Source organism: Leptidea sinapis, chromosome 30 (genome assembly GCF_905404315.1).
Source record: "Leptidea sinapis chromosome 30, ilLepSina1.1, whole genome shotgun sequence".
NCBI lineage: Eukaryota > Metazoa > Arthropoda > Insecta > Lepidoptera > Pieridae > Leptidea > Leptidea sinapis.
Window position 1 is genome coordinate 2,121,334 of NC_066294.1, and position 27,848 is coordinate 2,149,181.

The 27,848-nt window shown below is 36.8% G+C and overlaps 1 protein-coding gene across 3 annotated transcripts in view; it reads right to left on the reverse strand.

The window, feature by feature from the left end:
• LOC126973862 (potassium voltage-gated channel protein Shaw-like) overlaps positions 1 to 27,848 on the reverse strand; it is a 226,884-nt gene that overhangs the window by 27,582 nt on the left and 171,454 nt on the right. For 2 of the 3 annotated variants that reach the window (XM_050821212.1, XM_050821213.1), the window contains exons 6-7: positions 20,323 to 20,637; positions 13,830 to 14,039 (exon numbers count right to left, since the gene is read on the reverse strand). In XM_050821212.1, the coding sequence (XP_050677169.1) occupies positions 13,830 to 14,039; positions 20,323 to 20,637 (525 nt within the window). Of the gene's footprint in view, positions 1 to 13,829; positions 14,040 to 20,322; positions 20,638 to 27,848 lie in introns of those variants that run through there. The other variant, XM_050821214.1, reaches the window with a different exon arrangement.

The window sequence follows — 27,848 nt, forward strand, 5'->3', positions numbered from 1 at the left end:
CTCAAAATTCAGGTTAGATCTAAAGTCTATTTTATTCGACGTTTTCACAGCTGCCATAGTCCATCTAGTAAAAACCAACTATGTAGTAAACAGAACTTGACCAGAGCGTAGTGTGCCGTACGGCACTTCCAATTTTGGTGTATCTGAAAAGTCTAGTGACTTAATGAACTTCCCGATTTTGGAAGGCTAAGCGCCATACCTATAACATGCGATACAACCATTAGTGAGTTTTTGGTAATCAGTAATACCAACTGAGTAACGAGTTACTTAGACCTAGTTAAATGTGTACTCTGGCGTATGAGTAATTATAATATATTTGCGAAAATCTACTTCACATTATTTTTAAATCAAAAAGTTTAAATTTAAGTGACCGCCAGAAAAATACAGTGTAATAAATCTAAAGCTACCTATATTGAGCCCATCACACCCTCGTTTAGAATGTAATAGTATCGAAAATGCCCTGAAGAGGGATAAATCACCTGCATTTGACGTAAAATTTCAACTGAGTAAAATTAACATTATATTAAATTTGAAATACTGGTACAGTAATGGGGAAGTTCTGAAATTCACATTAAAACTCCGAGTGAAATATGCAACTCTCATTTCCGTGAGTGTTTAATTTTGTTACGTTAGTAAATGTTGAAAGACACTTTTTTTTATGGAAAAAAAAGGTGGCCCACCTTGTGTTAAGTGATCACCGCCGCCCACATTTCCTTGCAACACCAGAGGAATAGCAGGAGCGTTGCCGGCCCTTAAAGAAGGTGTACGCGCTTTTTTTGAAGGTACCCATGTCGTATCGTCCCGGAAACACCGCACTGGGAAGCTCATTCTACAGCTTTGTAGTACGTGGAAGAAAGTCACATGAAAACCGCACTGTAGTAGAACGCCCGATATACAGATGGTGTGAATGATTTTCTAATTAGTGGGGTGTCGTGCGAAGGTGGAATTCGGTGTCAGGAATCAGGTTAAACAGCTCTTTGGAACACTCCCCGTGATAAATGCGGTAGAAGACGCACAATGAAGCGACGTCTCTACGCAACGCTAGGTAATCCAGCCATTCACAGAGCACTGGATCCCCGATAATTCGAGCTGCTCTCCGTTGCACGCGGTCAAATGGATCGAGTTGAACATTTCAGATAGTTGGTGCAAGTACAACAATCAAAGAGTCATTGACCCATTAATATGTCACATACTTCGCTTCGACAAACTATAAAGCATACTCAACTGTTTTGTTGGCGGTATTTTCTGCTGTTCTTGCAGTTTAACAGCGCGTTCATTACAATATTTGTTGTATAAACTTCCCGCTGATAAAATATAATTGTTGTCGAATTCTCGAGAGAGCTCTGCTTCGCATTTCAATACATATTGTATCCTTACAATATGTTTAATACTATTTGCATATTAGAGTTATCCAACATATTTTCACGAGAGTGGGTCAGGGATTGGAAATAAAAAGAAACGATTCTTTATTTGCGTTCACTTTTCCGAAGTTACACTTCGCCTGTCTGCCTTCACACTTCTTCTTCTTCTCCTGAATCACTTTCCACTTTTCACTACTTCTTCTTCTCTTCCTTCCTTTCCTTTTCATTTTTGAGTCTAAACTAGAACTGCCGTAGGCCACGCTAGCACGGTATATATACGCCCGGATCTGTTCTATTTTCAAAATGTTTCTATTCCAATCAATCTTTCAATTTAATTTGAACTACAACATTAATTTAATTTAACAAAACTCAAAAAAATATCCTTGGTCTGGTAGGTGTATCGTACCCGGATCTCCACCGTCTGAAGTAAACACTTTTCCGCTGAGCTACGAGTATTGTTGACAGAGCTGTCGAAATTATCAATACCTTGAAGTATGACAGCTCATGTAATTGGGTATGACACAGGTTTAGGGAGCATTAGGGCTTACAGACTCATCGATGGTCGTCTTTAAATCGATTAGTCTGCAGCGCCTTTAAAACTTGTAACATAATAACTGCAATAACATAAGGATTTCTATATAGTGGGATTCCAAGATCCTGCCTCAGGTTGTATATTTATACTTGAAATAAAACTTAATCGTCATCCTACTATCAGACATAAAAAGTTTATCAATTCTATATATTCTATAAGATAAACATATTGTATTAAATTTACGGTCGGGCAGGTGAACATAATTAATCCGGTTAATCCCAGTCCGGTTTCAGCATTGTTGTTGACAACTCATTAGAGCAAAGTGTGCAGGATTTCAACATACAGATAATTGGGATTTCAATAAATTTTATTTCAGTTCTCAACAATTTGCGGTTATTTAATCAACATGTTTTTTTGTTTTGTTTATAGAGGATGTAAATACTATGTAATAAGTGGCGGGACTGACTAAGTAAAAATTAAAATTTAATTTAGTATGAAACGTGTAGTCATTTGACATAAGTTTGAAATAGTAGTAATTACAATATGACGACGAAGTATAATACAGCTAAGTTTGAAAGCGAACAGTTGCTTAAGACATAGTGGATTTCGGCTATCTCCGTTTATTGCAAGATTATAGCCGTTATCTGTCAATTTATCAATGACTGCACGTTTCATACAATCGCTATTTTCTTAGAGAGTTTCGCTAGGCTGGTACTCGTGTCATAAGTAAAATTGAGTTCAGGCATAGAGTTCCAACTCCACGGGATGGTCGACGACATAGACTTAGATTTAAGGTACCACCTAGACGATGTGACAGTCCGATCGTGGGTGACCAATCGTATTGGACAATGGGTGCGTTAACCAATGTTTTAATATTCATAATGTAGCAATGAGTTTATTGCTACTTGTTCTCATTAAGTCAACCCTTTAAGAAGTAGCATTAGATTCATTTAGAAATCAGTGTCTTTTCCGTGACCTACATGAATAAAGTGATTTTGATTTGATTTAATATAATTTAATTTAAGATAGTAAAAAAAGGCCAGGTCAAGAGTACCCTAACCGGAGAGCATGTATGAAAGGAATAATGAAAGTGGACGAATCGAAACAAGTATGTAAGGATACTATGCTATATATGCCTACTCCTACGGGAAAGAGGCGTGATTTTATGTATGTATGTATGTATGTATGTTGATTTAATACTAAAAAGCTAATGTAAAGCGCGGCTGACTGTTTACAACTTGTAAATAAAAACCGGCTACAGTAACAATTGCTTACTTTTTCTACCTTGCCGAATCTTCGTTAGAGAGGTTCTTCTCTGGCAGGTTTTGTTTGTCCATATGTGAGTATATAGTTGACGGTGTTTTTATACTTTTTTTTATGGAAAAGGAAGACAAACAAGCGTACGGGTCACCTGGTGTTAAGTGATCATCGCCACCCACATTCTCTTGAAACACCAGAGGAATCACAGGAGCGTTGCCGGCCTTTAAGGAAGGTGTACGCGCTTATTTTGAAGGTACCCATGTCGTATCGTTGGGAAACACCGCACAAGGAAGCTCATTCCACAGCTTTGTGGTACGTGAAAGAAAGCTCATTGAAAAGCGGACAGTGGAGGACCGCCACACATCCAGATTATAGGGATGATATTCTAATTTGTCAGGAATCAGCTGATCAGAATGAAGCCACGTCTCAACGCAATGCCAAGTGATCCAGCGGTTTACAAAGCAGTGTCGTGAAGATACCCGTTTTTGAGTAATGGTAAATGATTACCTACAATTCTAGAGGAATCATCGTTTGATTGTACGTGAGTGAAAGACTGCTGAGAAACGCTGTGAGGGTGAACACCACAAATCATAAACATTTTGTTATGTTTTAAATTGATAGCCCTCACTTCTAGCATAAATTGCACAAATAAAATTGGTAAACAAAATTTTATGAACGAAGCGGGACTCGAACCCGCGACTTCTGCGCTCTTTCCAACTGCGCTCACCGTTAGAGTGACGTATCGTTGATAAAATCGTGTATGCTTTGCTCAACTCTCAGGTTGTGGCTTCATTTACAGGATCTACTTTACAGGTGATAACCTGCTCAACTCCAATATTCGCGAGAGGTCACGGGTTCAAATCCAGCATCATCATAATTTTTTTTTTTCAAATTTTATTTGTGTTATCACAAATCATATTATGGTGCCACTGCGCGAATTCACCTACTACCATCAGCTAAATATCGACTCATTTTTGTTACCAATATCATATTATTACGAATCTTGAAATAACTAAGTACATTTACTCATTTCACGAGAATATTTTATCAGAAAAAAAACAGTGAAATAGATGGAAGCCCAGTGTTTCGTGAAATATGATCCCCTAGCAATTCGTTGAGTAGTTTTTAATTAATTGAAACAGTCATACGAGCTATCCAAATAAATTCATACGCTATTGACTTTGCAAAGGAGTAACTAAAATTTGGCAAATATTAACTGAAGTCAACTTCAGTTTTTATGTTACTTTGTGATCGTATTAAAGTACCGTATTTACGTTAAGGCTTCATAAGGTACATAATAGCTTTGAGGGTAAATGTATACACTTTTATAATAAAGTCCCAGCCACTGTTCAGGCATTATCTATAAATAAATTTAAATGTTTTATTAAAAAATGGCTCTGTCGTAATTTCTACTAGTCCGCAGCTAAATATCTAATTTTATTGCAATAAATGACAGTACAATATTATATATCTAATTTATTAACACTGAAAATGTTTAAAATTGGCCAGTTAGAAACATTGCTAATGAAAACTTTTTTGAATTTCAATTTTAGCACTCTTTGATAACCTAATGTAGTATATTGCATTCATCTGTCATTCGTTTTTGTGAATTGGCAGAAAATCAAAAACACTTGTTACACGTGAAAATGAACCTAACGCGAGAAAATTTTCTGTGAATGATTTATTATGACTTTCATCGTGGGCTTATTCAACAACAAAGCTATGATAGGCTGCGATTAGCATTTCTTAATGAAACTACTCGTGCCACTATTTACAATTGGTTTAACGAGCGATGCATGATAGAGGAAGATAAGAGAGTGACCTATCAGCAGATACGGGCAACATTTAGGCGTCAGGAAGCTTTCTACCAGACGGATTCCGCATACTTTAACCGACTACCAGAAACACCTTCGCATAGACTGATGTCGCGAAATGTTAGACAAGTTCAACGGTGGTGACTCAAATGCTGTATTTGACATCGTCACAGGTGATGAAAGCTGGATAGAAACCAAAAGACAATCAGCTCAGTGGGTGTTCATTTCGAGGATCGGCCAACTAAGGTAAAGAAAGGAAGAAGTCAAGGAAAAAAGATGATTGCCTCATTCTTTGGTCGGAAAGGTCATTTCGCGACAGGTGCGATAGAAGATGGAAGGACAGTTATTGCAGACTGGTATTTCAATCGCTGTTTGCCTGTTGTCTTGGAAAAAATTCGACAGCAGCGCCCTCGAAGCGGTATCCTCCTTCAGCACGACGACGTGAAAGCGTACGAAAATGCCATAGAAAAGACCCCTAAGAAAGAATGGGCCCACTGCTAGTGTCAGTGGTTCCATCGAATGCGACGATGTGAAGAGGGGAACGGAGATTACTTCGAAAAACAATTAAAGTATTGGCAACTTTCTATATCTAGCCGTTTTTCATTTTCGAAACATTTTCAGTGTTACCTTGGTATTTCATTTAAAAGAGCGCAAAAAAGAATGCTGGGTTTCTTGCGCCGCTTCTTCTGTCTCAGAGCGCTATTTGTTTCCAAAGCGGTAGTAGTATCTAGAATATTTATTTATTTATTCGGTCCACCAGTGATAATTACATTAATTCAAGCAACAATAAAATATTTAACCTAAAGTTAATTCTAAATGCATTATCGTTTAAGGTAGATACAGCATGCAATTATTATGAAGCTTACAAATATTTATATCAAACTAGCTGACCCGACAGACGTTGTTCTGTATATAATAAATAAAATAAAGTTTTTATATGAATTTGTCAATAATATATCATAACATCAAAAATTACTTCGAAAAATATGCACCCTGCTGTCGTAATGAAATTGTTTCACAGCAGAACTGTCAAACCGTGCGTCAATAAATTCTCTCATAGAAATTATGTATGGACACATCAAAGGAAAAACAAAATTGTTGTTTTTATTTAATTTAGCAGCATTTTCCTATTTAACTTTCTCTGGACTTCCACAAATAATTCAAGACCAAAATTAGCCAAATTGGTCCAGCCGTTCTCGAGTTTTAGCGTGACTAACGAACAGCAATTCATTTATATATATATATATAGATGAAGTACTTATACATAATTTAAAAAACGTATTAACTTATTACCAAAAAAGAAATCACAATGAAATAGTTCTAGGTACGAGTAGTTCGCTAAATTGAAATCAGTTAAATATATTTTGTTAATATTACAAATTATTTAATTTATCACTTAATAAAATTTTACTTCGGAATGTTTTGTGTGAGTCCCCGAAAGGATCCAAATATTTGCAACTATCGTTTAGTATTTTAGACATCCTGGAAATTGGTGAGTTATTTCCGAAAACAGTTTTTCGAAAAGGTCTTTGAAGAAGTGTCGTGAAATTGCTTTGCGGGGATATCGAAAGGGAACATCAAATTTAATCTTGGAAACTTAATCTGGATTATCATAGATGTTGTTAAGACTCTTATATAGAAACATCAAATCCAACAAATCTCTTCTTTGGCTCAAGCTATGTATATTAAAATATGTTAACCTTTCTTTGTACGAAGAAAGTACTTTAGCTTTTAATTGAGAGAAAGCTAGATGAGAGAGAAAACGCCTTTGTATCCTCTCAATTCTAAGGCAGTGTGTTGCATAATGTGGCTTCCATATGACACTACCATACTCTAGTGCTCTTCTTACCAAGCTGTTATATAAAAGTATTTTGGTGTGTACATTTCGGAATACTTTGCTGTTCCTCAGGACAAAACCCAACATCTTTGAGGCTTTACTGACTATATTATTTATGTGTATGATTAATGTTAGCTTCTCATCAAGGACCACACCAAGATCCCTGATGATATTTAGGCGTTTTAAAGGAACATTAGCAATGACGTAAGGGTTATAATTGGGTTCTACTTCAGGATTATTCCGAGTAAACGATATACAAGAACATTTTTCTATGTTAAGTGCCATTCCGTTAACTTTACACCAATGATACAATAGATTTAGATCTTCCTGTAAGTGTTTAGCGTCTTCAAAGTCCTCAATGATCTTAAGGTCATCAGCATACATGAAGGGTGTTGAGTGTTGAAAACTATTTGACAGGTCATTAATGAAGGTATTAAAAAGTAAAGGACCTAGGTGCGAGCCTTGAGGTACTCCAGATGTTATGTTAAACTTTATAGAGTCATAACCATTTGCAACAACATAGAAACACCGATTATTGAGCTAAGATTTTAACCAGTCCAATATAGTTCCAGTATGTTGTTACCATATGCTGATAATTTTATAAGGAGAAGTGAAATGGGAACCAGATCAAATGCCTTGCTAAAGTCTGTATAGACTTCATCAACGCTTCTTCTCTTGTCAACAGAGTCGATTAAAATTTCAGTATAGGTAACTAAATTGGTGTTGGTATATCTCCCTGTTATAATACCGTTTTGATGCTGACTAACACAACCCTTAAACTGAGCATATATGTATGGATAAATTAAAGTCTCAATTTTTTTTCCGAACACTGAAAGAATAGATATTGGCCTGTAGTTCTCTTTCTTTTTCACTCTTACCACTTTTAAAAATGGGAACAACTTTTGCCATCTTCCACTTAATTGGAAATGTGTAAATACTTAGTACTTAGTGATGCATTATAAATTATTCTTAGAGGTTCAGCAAGAGATGATGCACAGTTCATTAAATAAACTGGTGGTATATCGTCCGGTCCTGCTCCTTTATGCGAAATTGCATAATCTAGGTTCTGCAATTTCTTTAAAATTTCGTGTTTATTTAGTTGAATGTATGATAGAACACAGTTTGTATTAGCGTCACGAAACATGTAAGCTATGTATCATTAAAAATGTGAACCAAATGTGTTGCAAATGTTACTGGTACCGGAAACTTCGACATTATTTCTCGTCATAGTAGCCGGAAATGCATGAGAATATAAGAAATGACATCAAAAAGAGTTCTAAAGGAATCAATTTTGAGAAAATAAACGCCTTTTCCATACAGATGACACAAACCCCGCTCGGTGCGGTGACTCTCCAGGTGATTCATCCGAAACCATATTAACTTTCGCACACTCATCGATCACCAATAAATATCACGGTAATGTTATAATTCTGTCTGGTGAACAGAGTGTCTACCAAACTTTAGCCACGTGGTTATAACTTGTGTTGAAGGCGTTTGGGTGAATAGAATACTGTTAGATTACATTACCGTGCCAATTTAGTGCCAATACGTAAATTGAAGGTGTACGGTTCAAGGCATGTGAAATCATCATACAATTTAAACTAACACTCACATTCCCACGTCATACTTAGAACTATCTCCTATAGCGTATAAAGGAGATTCAGATTTACCACTCGCCTTGGTTTTTAAATATTTGCCTTGCTTATTATACTCCCATCAATATCCCCAACAAAAATTGTCTTATAGAAACACTATAACACCGTACCTTTCCCAAAACTTCCCATTACATTTGCCGTATTTAGTGCATTCATTCTATTTCAACTCTATATCTCTTCTACTCTATGATCACTCCTTAACACACCCTCGTAAGTGATTAATTTCATCTTATTTAACTCCACAATACTCAAGCCACAGCTATAGAGTTGAACACATATACCGTTTCAGAACTACATAGTTCGGAACACACTAACACATTTATCGCTGGTTAGAATCGCGCCGAATGTTTTTCAGGAACGCTCAGTCATTGAATAAATGAATAAATTGACATTCTAGTTTTTATACAGAATCAACAAGAAATAATAAACAAGTAAACATGTTGATAATGTAAGAGCGAGCTATGTCATACTCGACGTTACTACGCAAGGCATACGGTCGACATTCCCTAACACCAATATGTACTCAACGAAATGAGTCATACACGCGAAAATTCGTAGTGACATTCGTAAAAATCAACAAGATTTGCATATTATGATGCGTCATAAGGACGATTAGTTAAGCGCTCCACTGGCTAGTGCAACAGGCATCAACTGCGGAAGCGCAGATATGTATAATTTTATATAATTTTTCTTATTCCACAATTTTCTCCATTTTTATTCTATATAGTTAAACCATTATATGACTAAATGCAAGTACAGAAACTTTATAATATTGCAAATAATGTCATGATCTGTTCATTTTCGATTTATAGAAATGCAGACATAAATTAGACAAGTTCGGTTGACCCCAATACTATTATTGGGACTAAAAGGTCAGTCTATTATTCTTCGAGCAATATTGTCGGATTGGTGTCAGCTTTTTATATTTAATTTTAAATTAAATGTGGGTCATGAAATATCATCACTCGAAGTTTTAAACCGAGTCTTAATTTGACGCAAATTAAAAATTAGGTCTTAGAGAAATAATATTATTTCATTTTAACTGAAGCCTCTTCATATATTCTTGAGTAAGTGCATAGAAACATTTATTATCATCATGATATCAGCTGGAAGATGACCACTGCTGGAGAAAGGCGTCTGCCTAGAACAATACTAAAGCATAAATCAACACACAAATAGTTTTACCGACAGAAAATGCATATAATTAGCAATGAACGCGTACTTTACCGTACAAACTATTTTTAACAGACAGCCAGGCCATTAGAGTGTGTAGTGTTAATCTATAATAGGGTTCTCTAAGAATTTTTCTATCAAATATCACCCGCATCCTCAATGTGAACCGACAGAGAGAAACAGGCGTTTAAGCTTCCGCGATTTGGGCAATTTTTTCTGAAGATAAAGAAGGACAAACGAGCGTTTCGTGATCACCGCCGCCCACATCCTCTTGCAACACCAGAGGATTCATAGAACCGTTGTCGGCCTTTAAGGAAGGTGTACGCACTCTTTTTGAAGGTCTCCATGTCTTATCATCACATCACATTTATTCCACAGCTTTGTTGTACGTGGAAGAAAGCTCCTTGAAAATCGAATGTGGAGGACCGCCAAACATCCAGATGGTGGGGATGATATCGTAATTTGTGGCGTGTCGTGCGAAGATGTTATTCGGCGGCAGGAATCAGGTGAAACAGCTCTTCGGAATACACACATGCTCACAATTAAAGGCCGGCAGTTCCTATTATTCTTCCGATGTAGCTTGAATAATTGCACAGACTTTGACTTTAATTCTGGCTAGCTGATAGAGGGCGCCTTTTTCTGTCGTGACGTAGTAATGTGCAAACTTTATTGTGTTTGGGTCTGTAGGATGCCATAGCTAGTTTAGTTTGAGCACAATTGCAATGCTGCTCAGAATTTTGAGTTCAATCAAATTTTCGTAGTGGCAGCGCATTGACCAACTGAACGTCTCAATTACTCTTTTTTAGGATTTCCTACCTCAAAAGGAAAAACCGGAACAATAATAGGACCTCTTTAGAACCTCGGAAACGCGTGTAGATATCGAGTTCATATTAAAACGATATATTCAAATCTACATATATATAGGTATAGGTTAGTCAACAGTTCTTAAAGCTGTGAAAAAATCATGCTTCTAGGTTAATTCAAAAAAAATTGGGCGTCTATGCTGCAAAAAACGTGAATATCGACACTCTCGAGGAAACCTAAATTTAATTGGTACTTTCCGTAGACTTAGAACTATGAAATTTGAGAAGAAATACCAAAATAATACTACAAGTATAGGGAAAAGTTTGACAACTATACATTTGTAAGTTAAATAATAAAAAACTTTCTGCAAGGAACAGCGGTCCAAAGTTTGAATTAAGATAACCGAGTCATATGGGGTATCGTATGAAAGGGCTTTATTGGCATAGTCATTATTTTTATGATTTATGACGAAAAATGAAAAAAAAAAACCATTTCCTTTTTTACAAATATAGGTTTATACCTAATAATATGTACGGAATCCACGGTGGGCGGGTCTGTCTTGCACTTTTCCGGTTTTTTATGGATTTAATGGCTGGTAATACAATAAAAACTTGCAGTGAACAGGGCTGGGGCGCTAAATGTATCTCCTATGGGACTTGAATCTGAGCCTGTTTTTGCGTTAAGGCAATTTGAAAAAGATTTAAAACCAAAATATCATTCTGCGATTAAAGTGCATCAAATTACTAAATACATAATAGAACAACTACAATAATTTTATTAAGCCACCAATTAACATAAGACCTATTTTATAATTACCAGTCGTTAGCTTAAGCATAACATAAATTCGTACATTTAAAAGCAATTAATTACTTAGTCTTCTAATAAAGGAAATATTTCAAATTTCATCCCAATTATCCCGTAGACATCTTCAAGACATTAGGAAATTCAACTTTATTGTTACTTATTAACGTTTATATTCCTTCTTACTATAAGTTCTTAGCCTGGCTTCAGTTTCCCGGTTGGCTGGTTCGTTCGCTTCATTAATTTAGAATCCGTCTTAGATTACCGTTGGTAAAGTTTTAAACGGTCATTATCTAACCATGATTAAGAAATGTTTAAAAAGGACGACTAATCTACAATAGTGACTTTTTATTTACTTATGGATAAAAATTTTATTATGCAAACTTTTTTAATCTCAGTTGATTATCTTTTAGAGTAATGTCTCGTCTCCGGTCTTTGTGTTTGCGGCAAAAAATTAGGCAAATAATAGAGGAAAATAACAGGGCTGTCAAAATTGGGTTGAATTATGATCACTTTATGGTTTTTTCAATAAAATGCAATGATTTTAGGGATATATGTACCAGCTACTAATTAACTCAATAATGCAAAATATTACTTAAGTAGTATGTTGTTTGAGTAAGGCAAGAATCCAACATAATATTTTAAATAATGTTCTAAAAGGCGTATGATAACAACAAAATTTTGTTATTGGTTGTTTAATAAAAATAACTATTTTATCTATATTCGAGTGCGTTTAGTCGACGATTTAAAAGGTCGACAAGAGTGATACTTCTAATAGTATGATAATTGCGCTTTTCACTTGAAGACATAACGTGTTAAGTTTAGTTACCCTAGTACTCTGCAAACCAAGAGACAATATTTCTCACACATTTCTTCTTCACGGCAGACAAAAGCCAATATGATACCAAATTAGATATCATAGTTTGGAAAAAAGAGGCATCAAATGGAATGTGCTATGACAGATGTATAAACACACCTAGAGATCCTATAGGCTTCCCATATTTTTAGATTCGGTCGTACAGAATCCTGAAAACTCATAATACCAGCAAATGTAGTCCGAAATGTAATCCAAGTATGCCAATAAAATGAAGTAATCAAAGAAACAAGCCTCAACGAAGTTTATTTTTATTTTGCTTTTAAAACTACGTCATTTCTATACACGAAGGACGGGGCGGAGTTACTTAAAAGTTCTGAACAGTTAATAATACATTCAAATGAAAACTCTCTTACAATATATTTTGCTTGATTTTTACTGCATTATGCTGTGTCACTATTACACAAATTTAAATCTGGCAATCATTTTAGTTTTTTCGATTGATATTTTTAAACCGACTTCAAAAAAGGAGTTTCTTAATTCGTCGGTATGTTTTTTTATGTTTGTTACCTCAGAACTTTCGACTGGGTGAACCGATTTTGATCATTCTTTTTTATTTGAAAGCGGGTGCTTCTCGTGTTATTGTAATTGTAATGTAACGCGCGAGAGCGGGCTGGAGGACACAGATTCAAAAAATAACAATAATCGTAACTAGAATTAGATTAATTAATTAGATTACGCAATTATTTTTATTCTTTTTAGTACATTATATAGCTATCTATTGTTTTGGAATAGAGTTTTTAAAGTCGGTTCTTATTTAATTAAAATTTTGTTTCCTTTTTGCTTGACTTTGGTTTGATATAATCCTACAATTTCCGCTTAGACATTTCGAATAAGGATCACAGAACATAATTTCGCTAACGAACTTTCGTTAAATGTAACTAATCATTTGAGTTATGAGTGAACTTAACATACCTTCAACATTGCGGGATGAAACTTATTTTGTCCAATTACCCTTACCAGTATCTTCAGGATAAGCGGTATGTACATCAACAAAGTTCATCAAAGTACCAAAATATTTTATAATTCTAATATGTTTTTGCCTTTTATTTCACCAATTCTATTTTTTAGCTATGAATCAATAAATGTGTATCATCATCAGCTCCTATTCCCAAATTGCATAACGACATTAAAACAGGTAAGGGTGATAAAGATTATATTTGAACGAGCTTCTTTGTACGTTGTTTCCGGGACAATACGACATGGGTACGTTCAAAAAAAGTGCGTACACCTGCCTTACAGGCCGGCAACGCTCCTGTGATTCCTCTGGTGTTGCAAGAGAATGTGGGCGGTGGTGATCACTTAACACCAGGTGACCCGTACGCTCGTATGTCCTCCTTTTCCATAAAAAAAACTAATTATATAATTAACTTATGTTTAACAACTATTTGTACAATTACTTTTATTTCTTGTATAATGTGTTTAACTATCAATTCTAACGACTAGGGCACATAGCCCGATGGACAGATGGCCGTTAGGGCAGTAAAGACCTCGAATGGCGACCACGTACCAGCAGACGCGGTATTGGTAGGCCCCCACAAGATGGACCGACGATCTGTTCAAGATCGCTGGTATACGTTGGATGAGGGCAGCGCAGGACTGTTCGTCGTGGAAATCTTTAGGGGAGGCCTTTGTCCAGCAGTGGACGGCTTCCGGCTGATGATGATGATGTTGAAATTTAAAAATAATGATTTAAAGCTACTGTAATACTATATCACCTGAGTGTGCGAGTAGAACATGGAGAAGTTGGAGACAATGACAGGAACTGGTAGAGCGATGGTCAGCACGCCAGCGAGCGCGCACAGAGCCCCGACGAACATGCCCAGATATGTCTTGGGAGCCATGTCACCATAGCCCACGGTTGTCATGGTTACGATCGCCCACCACAACCCCAGAGGAATCGATTTGAACTGGTTATCAGGATTATCCTGTTGGCAACATATGAGAAAATATGATAAGAGTCAACAATAACATTGTGATTGATTGTCAAATGTTTAATAAAAAAAATTAAGATGATATATAAATTCAAAATAAAGAAAATTGAAATAAGTTGACAATGACGTTCTATACATAATTAATTATATCCATAATTTGAGAACTAACTTTTTTGTGTCTACTTTTAACCAGTGCGAGGCTCCTTTGCACAGGATGCCAGCTAGATTATTGGTACCACAATGGCGCCCATTTCTGCCGTGAAACAGTAATGTATATGCATTGATGTGTTTTGGACTGAATGGCACCGTGGCTAGTGAAATTATCGGGCAAATGAGACATATCATCTTATGTCTCAAGGTGACGATCGCAATTGTAGTGCTGCTTAGAATTTTTGTATTTTCAAGAATCCTGAGCGGCACTGCATTGTAATGTGCATGGCGTATCAGTTAGTATCAGCTAAACGTCCTACTCGTCTCGTCCCTTGTTATCATAAAAAAAAAATCATTGACGTTTCGTTAATATATAAGTATGCCATTGCGTAATTCAGTTACTCATGATATAAATAGAATATTCTCTAAGGCTTATAACCTAGAAATGTGTAATTGGTTGTTTCCGTAAAATAACATTATGTTTTATCTCTATACAAATGTGTTTAATCGACACTTTATAGGGTCGGAAACGGTCATGTGATTCATCAAGTGGCATCGCTCCTCGCTTTCAGCTATAAGATTTTAATTGTCACTAGGTATTGTATCCTTCAAACCAAAATGGCACCGCTGTGATGACCACCTAGCCGCTATCCTGTGCAAACAAGCCTCAAAGTTTAATCGGTGCAATTTGTTAAGTTTTTAAAAGTGATAACCCTCACTTCTCGGATTGATACACAAATAGAATTTGAAAACAAATCTTGCGTTCCACAATCTGAGAGTTGAACAAGGCATACAAGATTTTATGATGATACGTCACTTGAACGTTTAGCTCAGTTGGGAGAGCACTCGCACGGAACGCGAGAGTTCGTGGGTCGAGTCCCGCATCGATTCCTACATTCGAAGCGGGATTCCTGTGTCATATAGACAGCAACACGAGTGACCCTACAGCGTTAACTCTTACCATAGCTTTTCATTCAAACGTACGGAATCCTGAGAACTCATAAGTCTTGGAATAGGGTACGATTTCGCCATGTTCCTTTATTTATAGATATTCTTTTTAACATCTGCTAGGACTTTATTATAAGAGCTTTGAAATTTTGTAAGATGATGAAAAGTAATCACTGCCTCCCAAAGTCTCTTGCAACACCAGAGGAATTACAGGAGCGTTGCCGTTGTATCAAGTAGTGGTCTCGCTTTCCTTGAAGATACTCATGTCGTATCGATCTGGTACACGGTGCAAGGAGTTAACTGTACTCGAGCAAATTTTATATTGCTTTTAAATAAAAGTCTTTTATATGATTAAAACGCGTGTAATTGTAACTTTCTTTTTACATTACATTTTTGCGTAAAAGTTACATTTCAGGACCTTTCCAGATCTCTTTTTCAGGGGGACTGCAGATGAAATGAGTCAAAGATAGTATTTGTCATAGTTCTCATTATGAAGTTTAGCGCCATTTATTGCCTCGGAGGTGGTATTTACTATAGACCGATGTTTTTTGGCAAAATTTACTGACAGTGTCCACTTCTTTTTTGGTATGTGTAGTTGAGGGTTTAAATTTTGAGATTATTGGATCTCAGGTGTAAGATAATTTTAGACCGTCTTCTCTATTGAAATTTGGATGTTTTTTAATTTCGATGGCTTTACGTACCAGTCTTGGGAGAAATCTATTCTCTTTTACCAAAACTAACCACTACATCCGGTATTACACTATCCCTAAAAACGAGATCTGGAAACGTCGGGTTAACTAAAATAAAAATGTAACTTTTACGCAAAAATCTAATGAAAAAACAGTTACAATTACACCCGTTTTAATCCTTTAAAAGATTTTAATTAAATGTGTAACTCTTGCGTTAATCAAAGAAAATACTTTTTATTACTAGTTTAAGCCGGCCAAGTGAGTCAAAGTAGGAAATGAACGTAGATATTTTATGCAATGACGAGAATAAAAGGCGTTATGGTAAAGATAATTTGTACGAGAAAATGAGAAATGGAAACCATAATGGTATACTAGGTATAGTCCAAGACATAGGAAAAAAAAACAATGAAACAAACAAACCTATTAAGAATATAGAAAAATGCAAAGAATATCCTTTAAAATTATAGAACGAAATCAGATAGAGTAGGCCTACGTCACAGAACGAACAGAGATCAATGAAATTGTCTTTATGATAACTGTGACCAAGATTATTTGTAAATGTCTGAAATAAAGGGTTTTATTATTATAGTAATTATGAATATTAATTTATGTAAAACATTTTAATTACTAGAGATATGTATTGTCTCAGTTAGTGAATTTGTATTATTATTGTAAAAAGTAATTCGAATAGTTTCCTTGAATTTATTATTCTGTACAAAGTCGCAAAGTATGTAAATTTACACAGGATTTTGGACGGCTTATAGCACTTTATTAAACATGCAAATACGTTCATTACGATGGTTTTAAATTAATAAATCAATATTTATCGCATAAGCTTGTTAATACTATGTAATTATGTAAATTGTATGATGATTCTATGATCTTTTATTACTTTTTCATTTGTATACACGATGGTCAATAGTTTTTCAATAAAATTTGGATGGATATTCTTTTTCAGTTTCCTAGGTTCCCATCAGATCTTTAAGACTAGATATTGGCTTATTTTAATAATCCTGTCAAAAATATCTGGCGCTATATAAGAATGGAAACACGTTTCTCACCATTTATTCTCACTTAAGATTAATATTTCCAAAGTGGTAATAGATGTTTTTATAATATAAAATAATTGCATTTACATAATCAGTCTTGGGACTTGAATAGTAAATTATATTCGACCATAACTTGTCATCAAGAAACTTTCCTTGCTTCTACAATTCTTTACAAATATCATTTGCTTTTTTACTTCCATTACTTGCCCGTCGGTTTGTAAACTATGAATAGGAATCTAATATTACAGTCAATTAAATATAAAAGGCTTGCTTCGTGTCTGTATCTTATAAATGCTGTCGCTCAGGTAGTACAATTCACAGCAATCTTTTTAGTATTAACTTATAATAAACTAGCTTTTACCCACGATTTCGTCCGCGTTGAAAAGTTACTTTGGGCATTCTTTTTATTTTTTCGGATCTTTTCAAATAATACACATACAAACTGCTCTTTCCGCTGCTGGCAGCGCTTTTCTATGATACAACGCATATCCCTTGTCATTGTGGATAGTCTCTTTAAAATAGTATTTCCCTGTGAACTTTAATGTCCTATTTCATCCCCATGCAGGTAAAAATTTCAAAAATGCTCGAACAAATGTTTATAAATTATTATTTATCAAGTGCCTAAGAACTAAGCCATATGCTCAAGCCATGTCGCACCTACTCTCGTAACAGTTGGGAACTGTACTCTCAAAATTGTTGACGAATACCTTTACCTTGGACAAATGATCCAGGGAGGCAGGTCCAATTTCGGGAAAGAGGTAACTCGACGAATCGGATAAGCAGCGTAAGGAGCTTCCGTAAAATCTTCTCGTGCAAAATACCACAGTGTCTGAAGACGAATGTTTTTAACCAAAGTGTGTTGCCAGTGATGACATACGGAACACAGACGTGGTCGCTAACTATAGGCCTTATGAGGAAGCTTACTGTTGCTCAGCGGGCAATGGAGAGGGCTATGCTCCGAGTTTCCCCGCGAGATTGAAACGAAACTGAAGTGGCAGTGAGCAGGGACATACCTCGTCGGACAGAACGGCCGCTGGGGCAGTAAGGTCCTCGAATGGCGACCACGTACCGGAAGGCGTAGTGTTGGTAGGCCCCCCCATAAGATGGACGACGATCTGGTCAAGATCGCCGGAATAGATTGGATGATCCAATAGCGCAGGAGGAGGCTTTTGTCCAGCAGTGGACGTCCTACGGTTCAAATGAAGACGAAGAAAAGGCCCGAACAAAAATAATTGAAGAAATAAGAAAGAAGCACAGATTTTAGTCAGCTGTAGTCAACTGATTCAGTAAACGTTTCTGGTAAAACACGCATGTCAGTGCTGGGTTTTGTGTAAAATATTTTTTTAATGTTTTAATAACTCGCAGAAGTCAATGTGTCTGCGCCAAATTTCATTGCTCATTTAGGAACGAACTTGTAACTGTCAGAGTCAACGTCACTTGCCAAGTTCTCGTTTCTACTCCTTCCGTTCATCCCTCTTTCCGCTCCCCGTTCCCTCTACCCCTGCCTCGCCCTACACTCTATCGTCGGTAGATCACGCGCTCACGCGCTTGCGCAGCGCTTTGCAACCCGCGTATTTTCTTAATTTATCTAATTTATTAATATTCAGTCATTAAGTGACCTAAACACCAAACACAAATTAAATGAAGAAGAAAGGATCTGATTGGTTTTTATACCAATTGTATCCCCCGGGGGCTGAAGAGGAGTACCAGCATTTACCAGGTCAGTTCCTTCCGTCCCTGTTTATCTTTCCTCACCCGCACCCACAAGGAGAGACTTTTCACCACTGAGTTTAACAAAATACAAAACACACTTGATTGACTTATATTTGTCGATTAAAAAAACTGACGACGCATTTTCCCGGTGACAGCTGGTAATTTATATATTGGTACGCATTCAATGAATCTGAATGACCATTTGAAAAACCCCTATAATTTATTCTCTCTAGAACCTACGAAATACATATTTCTTCAATGAAAGCGTTTCATTTTATGTGATTGCGGGATTTCCAGATAAAAACTAGATAGAAAATGAACGCCGAAAACCCTTTCTAAATCAAAAATTTAATGATTAATAAGGGCAAACAATAAAAAACTGTATATCAAAGAGTTGCACTGGTGTTTCAAATAATAAGTCTTTACATATTAACAGGAAAATTCAGTAAATTGCTAACACAATTTCAGTTGAAGCCTATATATAAGCCTATCAGTAAGATTAATGTATCAGAATACAGAAAAAACGAGAAACCGTCAACGCGCTCAATAGTAAGACAGTGTAAGCTACGCCGGAAAGGCGTAGTTTGTTAACTTGGCAATCAGCAGTGGCCGACTCGCGTACTGTTCAGAACTAGTTGCAGTTGTTAGTTTTGATACCATTACGTCCTTGAGTGTCGTTCTCACTTGCAAAAATCATATGGGGTCACATTTCAACTGCTACTAGCACATTTACAAATCATTTTATCAAAATATTTAATTTATTAAATAAGCCCTAAAAGCGGTAATGTATGGAGCGTTGGAAGGACTGAGCGGGGAGTGAGGCATGGGGAGGGAGGTTTTTTGGACACAATGCGCTGTACACTTTTTTCGAGTTTAAAACAATAAATTCACGTTTCATCTCCTGAGACAATGCCATAAACGGCACTAGAATGTCCTTGGTCGTACTTCATTAGCATCTGTGAGCACCATTCTGCTCACCACGCTTCTGCTCCGCTGTCAGTTCATGAGGGATCTAACGACAAAAAGTTTCCGAATTTACAATTCTTCGTAAAATTTTCTGAATTTGGCTCATACCAATCCCTAATAGTCCTCGAATTGTCTCATAGGTAATCCGCGGGTTTTCTTCAATTAGCCGCTTAACAGAAGTTACATTATTTCCGTTGACGGCACTTGAAGGCCGCCCTTCACGAAATTCGTTATGTGAGGAAACCCATCCTCTTTCAAATTCAGCAAACCATCGCCTCATGCTGCTTAAGCAAGTGCTTCTCTCACATTTTGAAAACGAGCGGCACAGTCTTTCGGAGAGAGAGAACTTTTAAAATCATAAAAAATAATCGCTCTAAAATCTTCTCGACATAATTCCGTTTTCGTTGCGTACGTAGAACTTTGATGTGTGATAAAAAACAATTGACAAATGATTTCCCGCCAATGGTTTTTTTATTACTAAGAAGGTTGCAACGTTTCAAAAAATATAACATTCGAATTTCCAATAGTTCCGATTAGCTAGAAGTGCAAAACTTTTAGTATATTTTCTCAAAATTAATTCCTTTGGAATTGAAATGGAATATCTAGGCTGTCCGATCACTTAGATATTCAGCTGTGGAGTTGTAGAATTTACGACTGAGCCATTTTTTTATAAAACATTTAAATTTATTTAAAGATAATGCATAAATATCAGTGAAAATGGGTAACATGCATTCCCTGTTATGAATAAATATCAATACACACCTGAGACTTCTCAGCATAATACACCAGACTTGCAAATATCACAATCCCCAGCACTAGAAAGAACACCAGAAGTGTCAGCTCCTTCGCGGACGCCTTGAAGGTGTGCACCAGTATCTTCAGACCAGGGCTGTGCCTCGTCAGTTTGAACAGTCTTAATATTTTAATAATTGAAATAAACTCTAAGATGTCAGCCCTATCTAAGTTTCTTCTGATCACTGCGAGTTCAACGACCACGTCCATATAAAAACTAAGTGTAGCTATAAAGTCTATTAGGTTCACTGGGGACTTCACGAATTCTATTATGTTTGGAGCTACCTGAAACAAAAGAAAATACAATGAATATTCATTATCAATGCTTTGTTTATCTTTATAATACAGACTTACACGTAAATTATAGGTTTTATAGAGGCCTCTACCCACTAGCCTTTCAGAAAACAACAAGAAAGATACTAATTCATCCTTTACTAGAAACATGCAACGAATTTGGCCAGTTCACAGGTTTTGATGAAGTGTTTTTATGAACTTAAAATGCTATTCTTATCATTCCAAATAGCTTCTTGATGTTGAATTTCAACAAAGAATTTCGCAGTATCGAAGTTCGTGATTGCGTAATTCAAACTCATCGAAGACTCGAGAAAATAAATCAACAAGATGGCAGCCAGCTCTCCATTCAACCGCCGCGGCTGAAACTGGAAAACTGTTAGTGGTCCCCACGGTTAGCCGCTAATGCATAAAAGTGCTAAGTAAATACTTCTATAGACACATTGAACAATTTTTGGAATGGGAAATACATTAGTCTCCCAACTTGCTAATATAAACGTATTTCTGTTACTCCTCAAGTCTCAAATTAAATCTCAAGCTTACATTAAACTGGTTGGCGGCTTAACTTTAGTAGATCATAATGCATATTATGAAATTATAATTTTTGCTGATCCAAAAACCTTATTTCAGAATCCTATGATTTCACTTTATTGTGACAGCCCTTACTGGCTCTCTATTTCTAATAAGTTGAACCACAGGTTTAAAAATGTCTTAGATAATTTCTATTTTATAAATAAAAAAATACAAATATATCTTTCTGATATCTACCATTAGAAATAGTCTCAATATATTAAACAATAGGTACTTGGAAATCTTTTTTCTTATTAAAAAAAAATGATTATTTATATTATATATTAACTATGTTATATGCTATTTCATTCACTAACATGTCTTGCCATTAATTTAGGCACATACTTTTACTTAGATGTTAAAGTAACACTACCTATATAACTCTGGTGAGACCGAAACAGGTAAAAACCTAAGCCTGTAAGATCAAGATGTATTAAGACTTCCAGACTAAACTTGTGTTTCGTCTGGCGTTATCAGACGTCAAGACAGATATTGCAACTGAAGAGGTTTGACTACAATTTACTTATAAAATAAGAAATTAAATCAAATCAATATAATATCACTTTATTCATGTCAGTCACGGAAATGACACTTATGAATGTCGAATAAGAATATTTTTTCTTGTTGAATCTACAACCACTAATTCGTAAAGGGTTAAGGTAATGAGGAGAAATAGCAAGAAACTCAGTGCCAATCTTTTAAATCAAGATTTACATTTTCACCGTTTTTCAAATCATTACAATTACAATAAATGTAGAGTTATGCGTCAAACATACTCAAATGTCAAAAAGTCAATGCCTTACGAGTAAGTCAAAAAAGTAAGAAAATACATTATACCCGAACTAATATTAGCTTCTGCCAGCCACGCTTAACTGTGGTTCATTCTTATAGCATATAGTAACCAAAATATAATTAAATATTGATTCTATTGCTTCCAGATCAATCGCTAGGCTAATTTTCAGACTGTCTGAATCAATAGATTGCCTAGAACTTTGAACAAACATAATATACATACCGAGTTCTTGAAAAACCATTGGAGAAATACACTTACAGAATATGTTGTTTAACATTAAGTTACGCCTTTTAATATAAACTATCTGCCCGTAATAATCCCGGAAACATCGGTCGCGCAGTTTTGGAATAAATGGACAAGTTAACAACCAGCAGTCGAATTTCACTACCGGACATTACGTCAAAATGCTAAATTCTAATGCATTACATTTCACAAGAAACTTTTTGCCTCACACAGCCCCGTTGCGTCAGAAATATGACTTAGGCCGCTTTAGACTCAGAGCATATAAACCTTTAGAACTTTAGTGGAGGCGCGTGTCGTTCTGCACTTTAGGTACGAAAACATAATATTTACACGAGAGCGGAATCCTCATCTCACCTCATCGCGACTCATTGCCGCTTTTATTCCAGTAATTAATACATATTTTCTTTTCTTTGTAATTCTTATTTGATCGAGTTATTTATTTATTTATTTATTAAAATACAGTGTAACATTTCAGAAAAAATCAAGATAATATCCTAAAGAAAGAAAATAATCAAAATTGTAAACTAGTTATCTTATTTTATAGAGCTTACAAGCATCATACTCTCAAATCTTTTCTTACATTCTTTGACCAAACATCCCATCGAGCTCGCAAATAACACTGTGGTGCTACCTCAAGTACAGAGTTTAGAAGACAGATGGCTCGTATTACAGGCGTGGGCTTATGCACTTGAGTGCGGGCAGGCGGCTGCGCTAAAAGTGTGTGTCACCGTGCGTATGTATGTATGTGCGGTGACAAAGAAATGCAGCAAACGTTTTAATAAGGATGTGCAGTCCACTCTGTCACGATTTATTTTGAGAACAACTTTCGTAAGAGCTACCTGCGTAACTGCAGTGAATCAACGCCCAGATGTCCTTGTAAAAAAGGGGTGGCTACATAAATGGATAGTATCCATATTGCCTCTTATACAGATGTCTAAGGAACTTTTTTTTGATTAGAAGTCTACTCCAGCATACCGAAGCATAAAAATAGTTTTAGACAAACAAAACCAACATAAAAATTAGACCTAGGTACATTACAAGTAAGCAAAGTATATTATGTACTTACGTAATTCTTTACTCTGTCATTGTTCGAGTTATAAGGAAGATTTGGCTTTGTCAGATTGGCCCTCAAACTTTCAACCACATATAGCTAAGTTACTTGAGGGGGTAAGTTTGAGTATATCGTAGTGTGCGTAAACCAATTTATCGATATATTGTGAGTAGCTGTGGACTGAGGACGACTTCACACGGTTCTTATTTGGGGTCAATTAAAATAGTTCTTTCTTCAAGGGATGTTACGAATTGAATCTTCAATACTACTACACTTTATTCTATGTTTAAAGGTAATCCATCAGGTTAGCCTCTTACGCGTTATGATAAAAAATTCATAAGTCAAAGTCAATAACGAAAGATTTGTATATATAATTAACATCGCCCGCCTTTTTCGTTTGAGTCGTCGCGCCGCGCAGCTGATGCTAGTTTTACACCATTGGATTTAGGTCAGGACGATGTCCTTAGTTTACTGGTATAATAAATAATCCAGGAGTTCTCAAGATTTTTGAAAACATTTATTAAGAAATGTTCTTTTTATCGTAGCATTTAATCTAAGTTGTTTTGATTTTTTATTGAATTTATAGTGGTGTCTCCAAATTCAACTACATATCCGTGTCAAATATCGCACAGGGTTTTTTAACATAATGTGTACTATCTTGTCACTGACACAACAATCTATCTTGGACAAAAACCACTCGAAAAACGGGTTCCAAACACGCATTTAACAATTTTGTAATTGTTAATGATTTATTTGGAATACTTCAGAATAATTCAGATGTAGTCAATATTTGGCATATTCTTGGTTTATTCTCATAACTATATACCTAGTTTATTTGTAAGGCCACGGAGCACGGCAATACTTCAAGCCGGCCCATATTCTAGTGCTCTACAAAGCGCAGGTCCAACCACACATGGAGTATTGCTGTCATCTCTGGTCTGGCGCACCCCAGTATCAGCTCGATCCATTTGACCGCGTGCAACGCAGAGCAACTCGAATTGTCGGGGACCCAGTGCTCTGTGAACGGCTGGATCACTTTGCGTTGCGTAGAGACGTCGCTTCATTTTGTGTCTTCTACCGCATTTATCACGGGGAGTGTTCCGAAGAGCTGTTTAACCTGATTCCTGCCGCCGAATTCCACCTTCGCACGACACGCCACAAGTTAGGATATCATCCTCACCATCTGGATGTGTGGCGGTCCTCCACAGTGCGGTTTTCAAGGAGCTTTCTTCCACGTACTACGAAGCTGTGGAATGATCTTCCTTGTTCGGTGTTTCCGGGACAATACGACATGGGTACCTTCAAAAAAAGCGCGTACACCTTCCTTAAAGGCCGGCAACGCTCTTCTGATTCCTCTGGTGTTGCAAGAGAATGTGGGCGGCGGTGACACTTAACACCAGGTGACCCGTACGCTCGTTTGTCCTCCTATTCCATAAAAAAAAGCCGTATATCTGCCAAATTCGACGACGACCATTCGACCACGTCCCGGAATGCAATGCAGTGTTGGTAGGCCCCCACAAGACCTACGATCTGGTTAAGATCGCCGGAATACGTTGGATGAGGGCAGCGCAGGACCGATCGTCGTGGAGACCTTCGGGGATCATTAACCAGCAGTGGACGTCTGCCGGCTGATGATGATAATGATAATGATTTAATCTCGGAATCAATATCATTTGTTGATCCAATATCATTTGCTTCTCTTCGTACACAACAGACGACAGTATTTCAATACGGCGAAGTTATTAAAATATTCCATATAAAATATTAATCTGTTAATCGTGACTTGCGATCGCGATTTCTTAAATACAAGAGTGATTTAAAACATAGACTTTGTTCATCGCAATTGTTCCTCTTGCCGGGTCTCGCATTTTCGTGACCGAAATGCGAACAAGTTCAGCTATTCACTCAAAAATATCTATGTCAATGTTTTATATTTTACGCTATTGTTTGTACTGTGACCTTGTTCTTCTAAAATTTGAAGCTAGCGAAAATATTATAAATTCTACTACCAATTTACAAAATTTTGCAAGATACATAATAACTTTAAAGGTAAATGTATACACTTTTATAATAAAGTCCCAGCCACTGTTTAGGCATTATATATCAATCCTATTACTCCATAGCTGAATATCTAAGAGATCCGACAGTCTGGGATTAGATTATGATTATTTTATAGCAATAGCAATGACGGTACAATAATTATTGCATATTTTTATTAAAAAGAGCGCATAAAAAAAGAATGCTGGGAGAGTTTCTCTTCTCTCTCAGAGCTCCATTTGTTTCGAAAGCGATAGTAGTATCTACATAGTATATTAGAAATGACATCAAAGAGAATTCTAATGGAATCAGTTTTGAGAAAATAAATGTCTTTACGTCCTCTCCATTGCAATGTAATACCGATCAGGTTTCTTAAAACTATCAAACATCGCAATTACGTTCCTCATCTGGAGACATATTATTAAGATATTAACTCTTGGTAGACAGCTAAAAGTATGTTTAACATTATTGTAAAATTTTTTAACTCTCCAATTTTTCAATGTTGTTTCAAATGTCGGGGTTACGGGGCAATACATTACACACACATACATTAGCATAAGAAATACTCAAATATAAAAATAAAATATATATGCAGTAATTAGCGTTGGTAGATAAAAATTAATGTCTATTTAAATGAAAAATACCTAACCAAACTTATTAAGTTTACGTGGGTCAAGATTTTATATTACTGCATTGATAAAAAAATGAGATCGATTGAGAGAGAGTGAGATAGGGCGAACGTAGCATGAAGCACATAGCGCTGCTAGTAAGTAGAACATCTTCCCTAATAGCGTTGTATCGTGAAGGTTTATCGCTCGGCCACTAATACGTAGGACATCTACCCTACAAGTATTGTATCAAGCAGGCTTAGCGCTCGACCGCGAGTAAGTAGAACATCTTCCTAACTAGCATTGTATCGTGCAAGTTTACCGCGCGGCCACTGATGATGTCCTCCCAGACGTATCCGTCGACGGTGACACCCTTAGCTCGTCTTCGTCTGGGCTCTTGCATGAGCGCGAGCATGACTCGCAAAACCAAATTTTGTTTTGAAGGTCCTATTGCAAGAAGCGCAGTAAAGAGACCCACTTGAATTGTGAGTATAGTTGTAGGAAGGCTTGGGTCGAGTTTTTCGGATCAGGCGTTTGGCGTCAAGGTCTTCAAGACGGGAACGCTCAAAGTTTTCTATACCCGTGTTGACAGCAGTTCGCCACTCCGACCACTGCGTTGCAAGCTCCTCTCATGACTCTCTAGACATGCCAATAGCAGTCAAGTGACGTTTTAAGACATCCCTGTAACGCAGAAACTGTCCTCCAGGCTTTCGTTTACCGGGGCTAAGCTCGGAGTAAAATACCTTTTTTGGTAATCTGGAAGACTCCATGCGTACAAGGTATCCACACCAGCGTAGTTGGCCTTTCATTAGCATACACTCCATTCCAGCGAGCTTAGCTCGACGTAGAACCTCCGAGTTTCGGACACGATCCTGCCATCTCACCCGAAGAATCGCCCGAAGACACTTCATGTAGAAGGTATCAAGGCGTCTGATATCTCCCTTGTAAAGACACCAGGTCTCCGAGGCATAGAGCAACAATGGTAAGATTATGGCCCTGTAGACAGCGAGTTTTGTATGGAGTTTCAGGTCATGTGATTTCCAAACTCGTCGATTAAGACCACCGAAAGCTGCAGCTGCTTTGGCGACTCGCGCAGAGATCTCAGACTCTAGACGATTACCACTGCGCAAAATAGTTCCAAGGTACCGGAAGGTACCTACTTCTGGCAGTGGTGTTCCTCGTAGGTAAACAACACCATCGTCCGCAGATTTACCTTTCGCAGGTTGTTTTAGAATCTGGGTCTTAGAAGCACTGATTACTAAGCCGAATTTACGACAGGACTCATCTAATTTGTCCAAAAAACTCTGTAAGTCGTTCAAACTGTCAGCCATAAGGCAGACATCGTCGGCATACAGAACATCTATTACTGAAACAGAGTCTATTTTGCGTTTTGCTCTGAGACGTGCGAGGTCGAAAACGCTTTTGTCCATGCGGACATTTATGGTAATCTTGTCATTACAGCTTTTAAGAGCGTCATTCATTACTGCAGCGAAGTAGATAGCGAAAAGGGTCGGAGCCATTACACAGCCTTGCTTGACACCGCTAGTGACCGGGAACTGGTCTGTAAAGTTGTATTCGTGACGCACACGGGCTTTCATGCCTTCGTGGAACTGGCGCACTAAATTGACGAACTTTGCAGGACAGCCACATTTTTCTAGAACAATCCAGAGGGCGGTCCTAGAAACACGGTCAAAGGCCTTTTCCAGGTCCACAAAACATAAATAGAGGTCGCGGTGTTGTTCAAAACTTTTTTCTTGAAGTTGCTTGACTACAAAGATGGCATCAACCGTACCTCTTTTAGGTCTGAACCCGCACTGGGTCTCCGGAAGGAAGCATTCAGCTAAATTACTAAGGCGACTATTGATGATGTGCGCCAGAATTTTGCCAGCTGTGGAAAGCAATG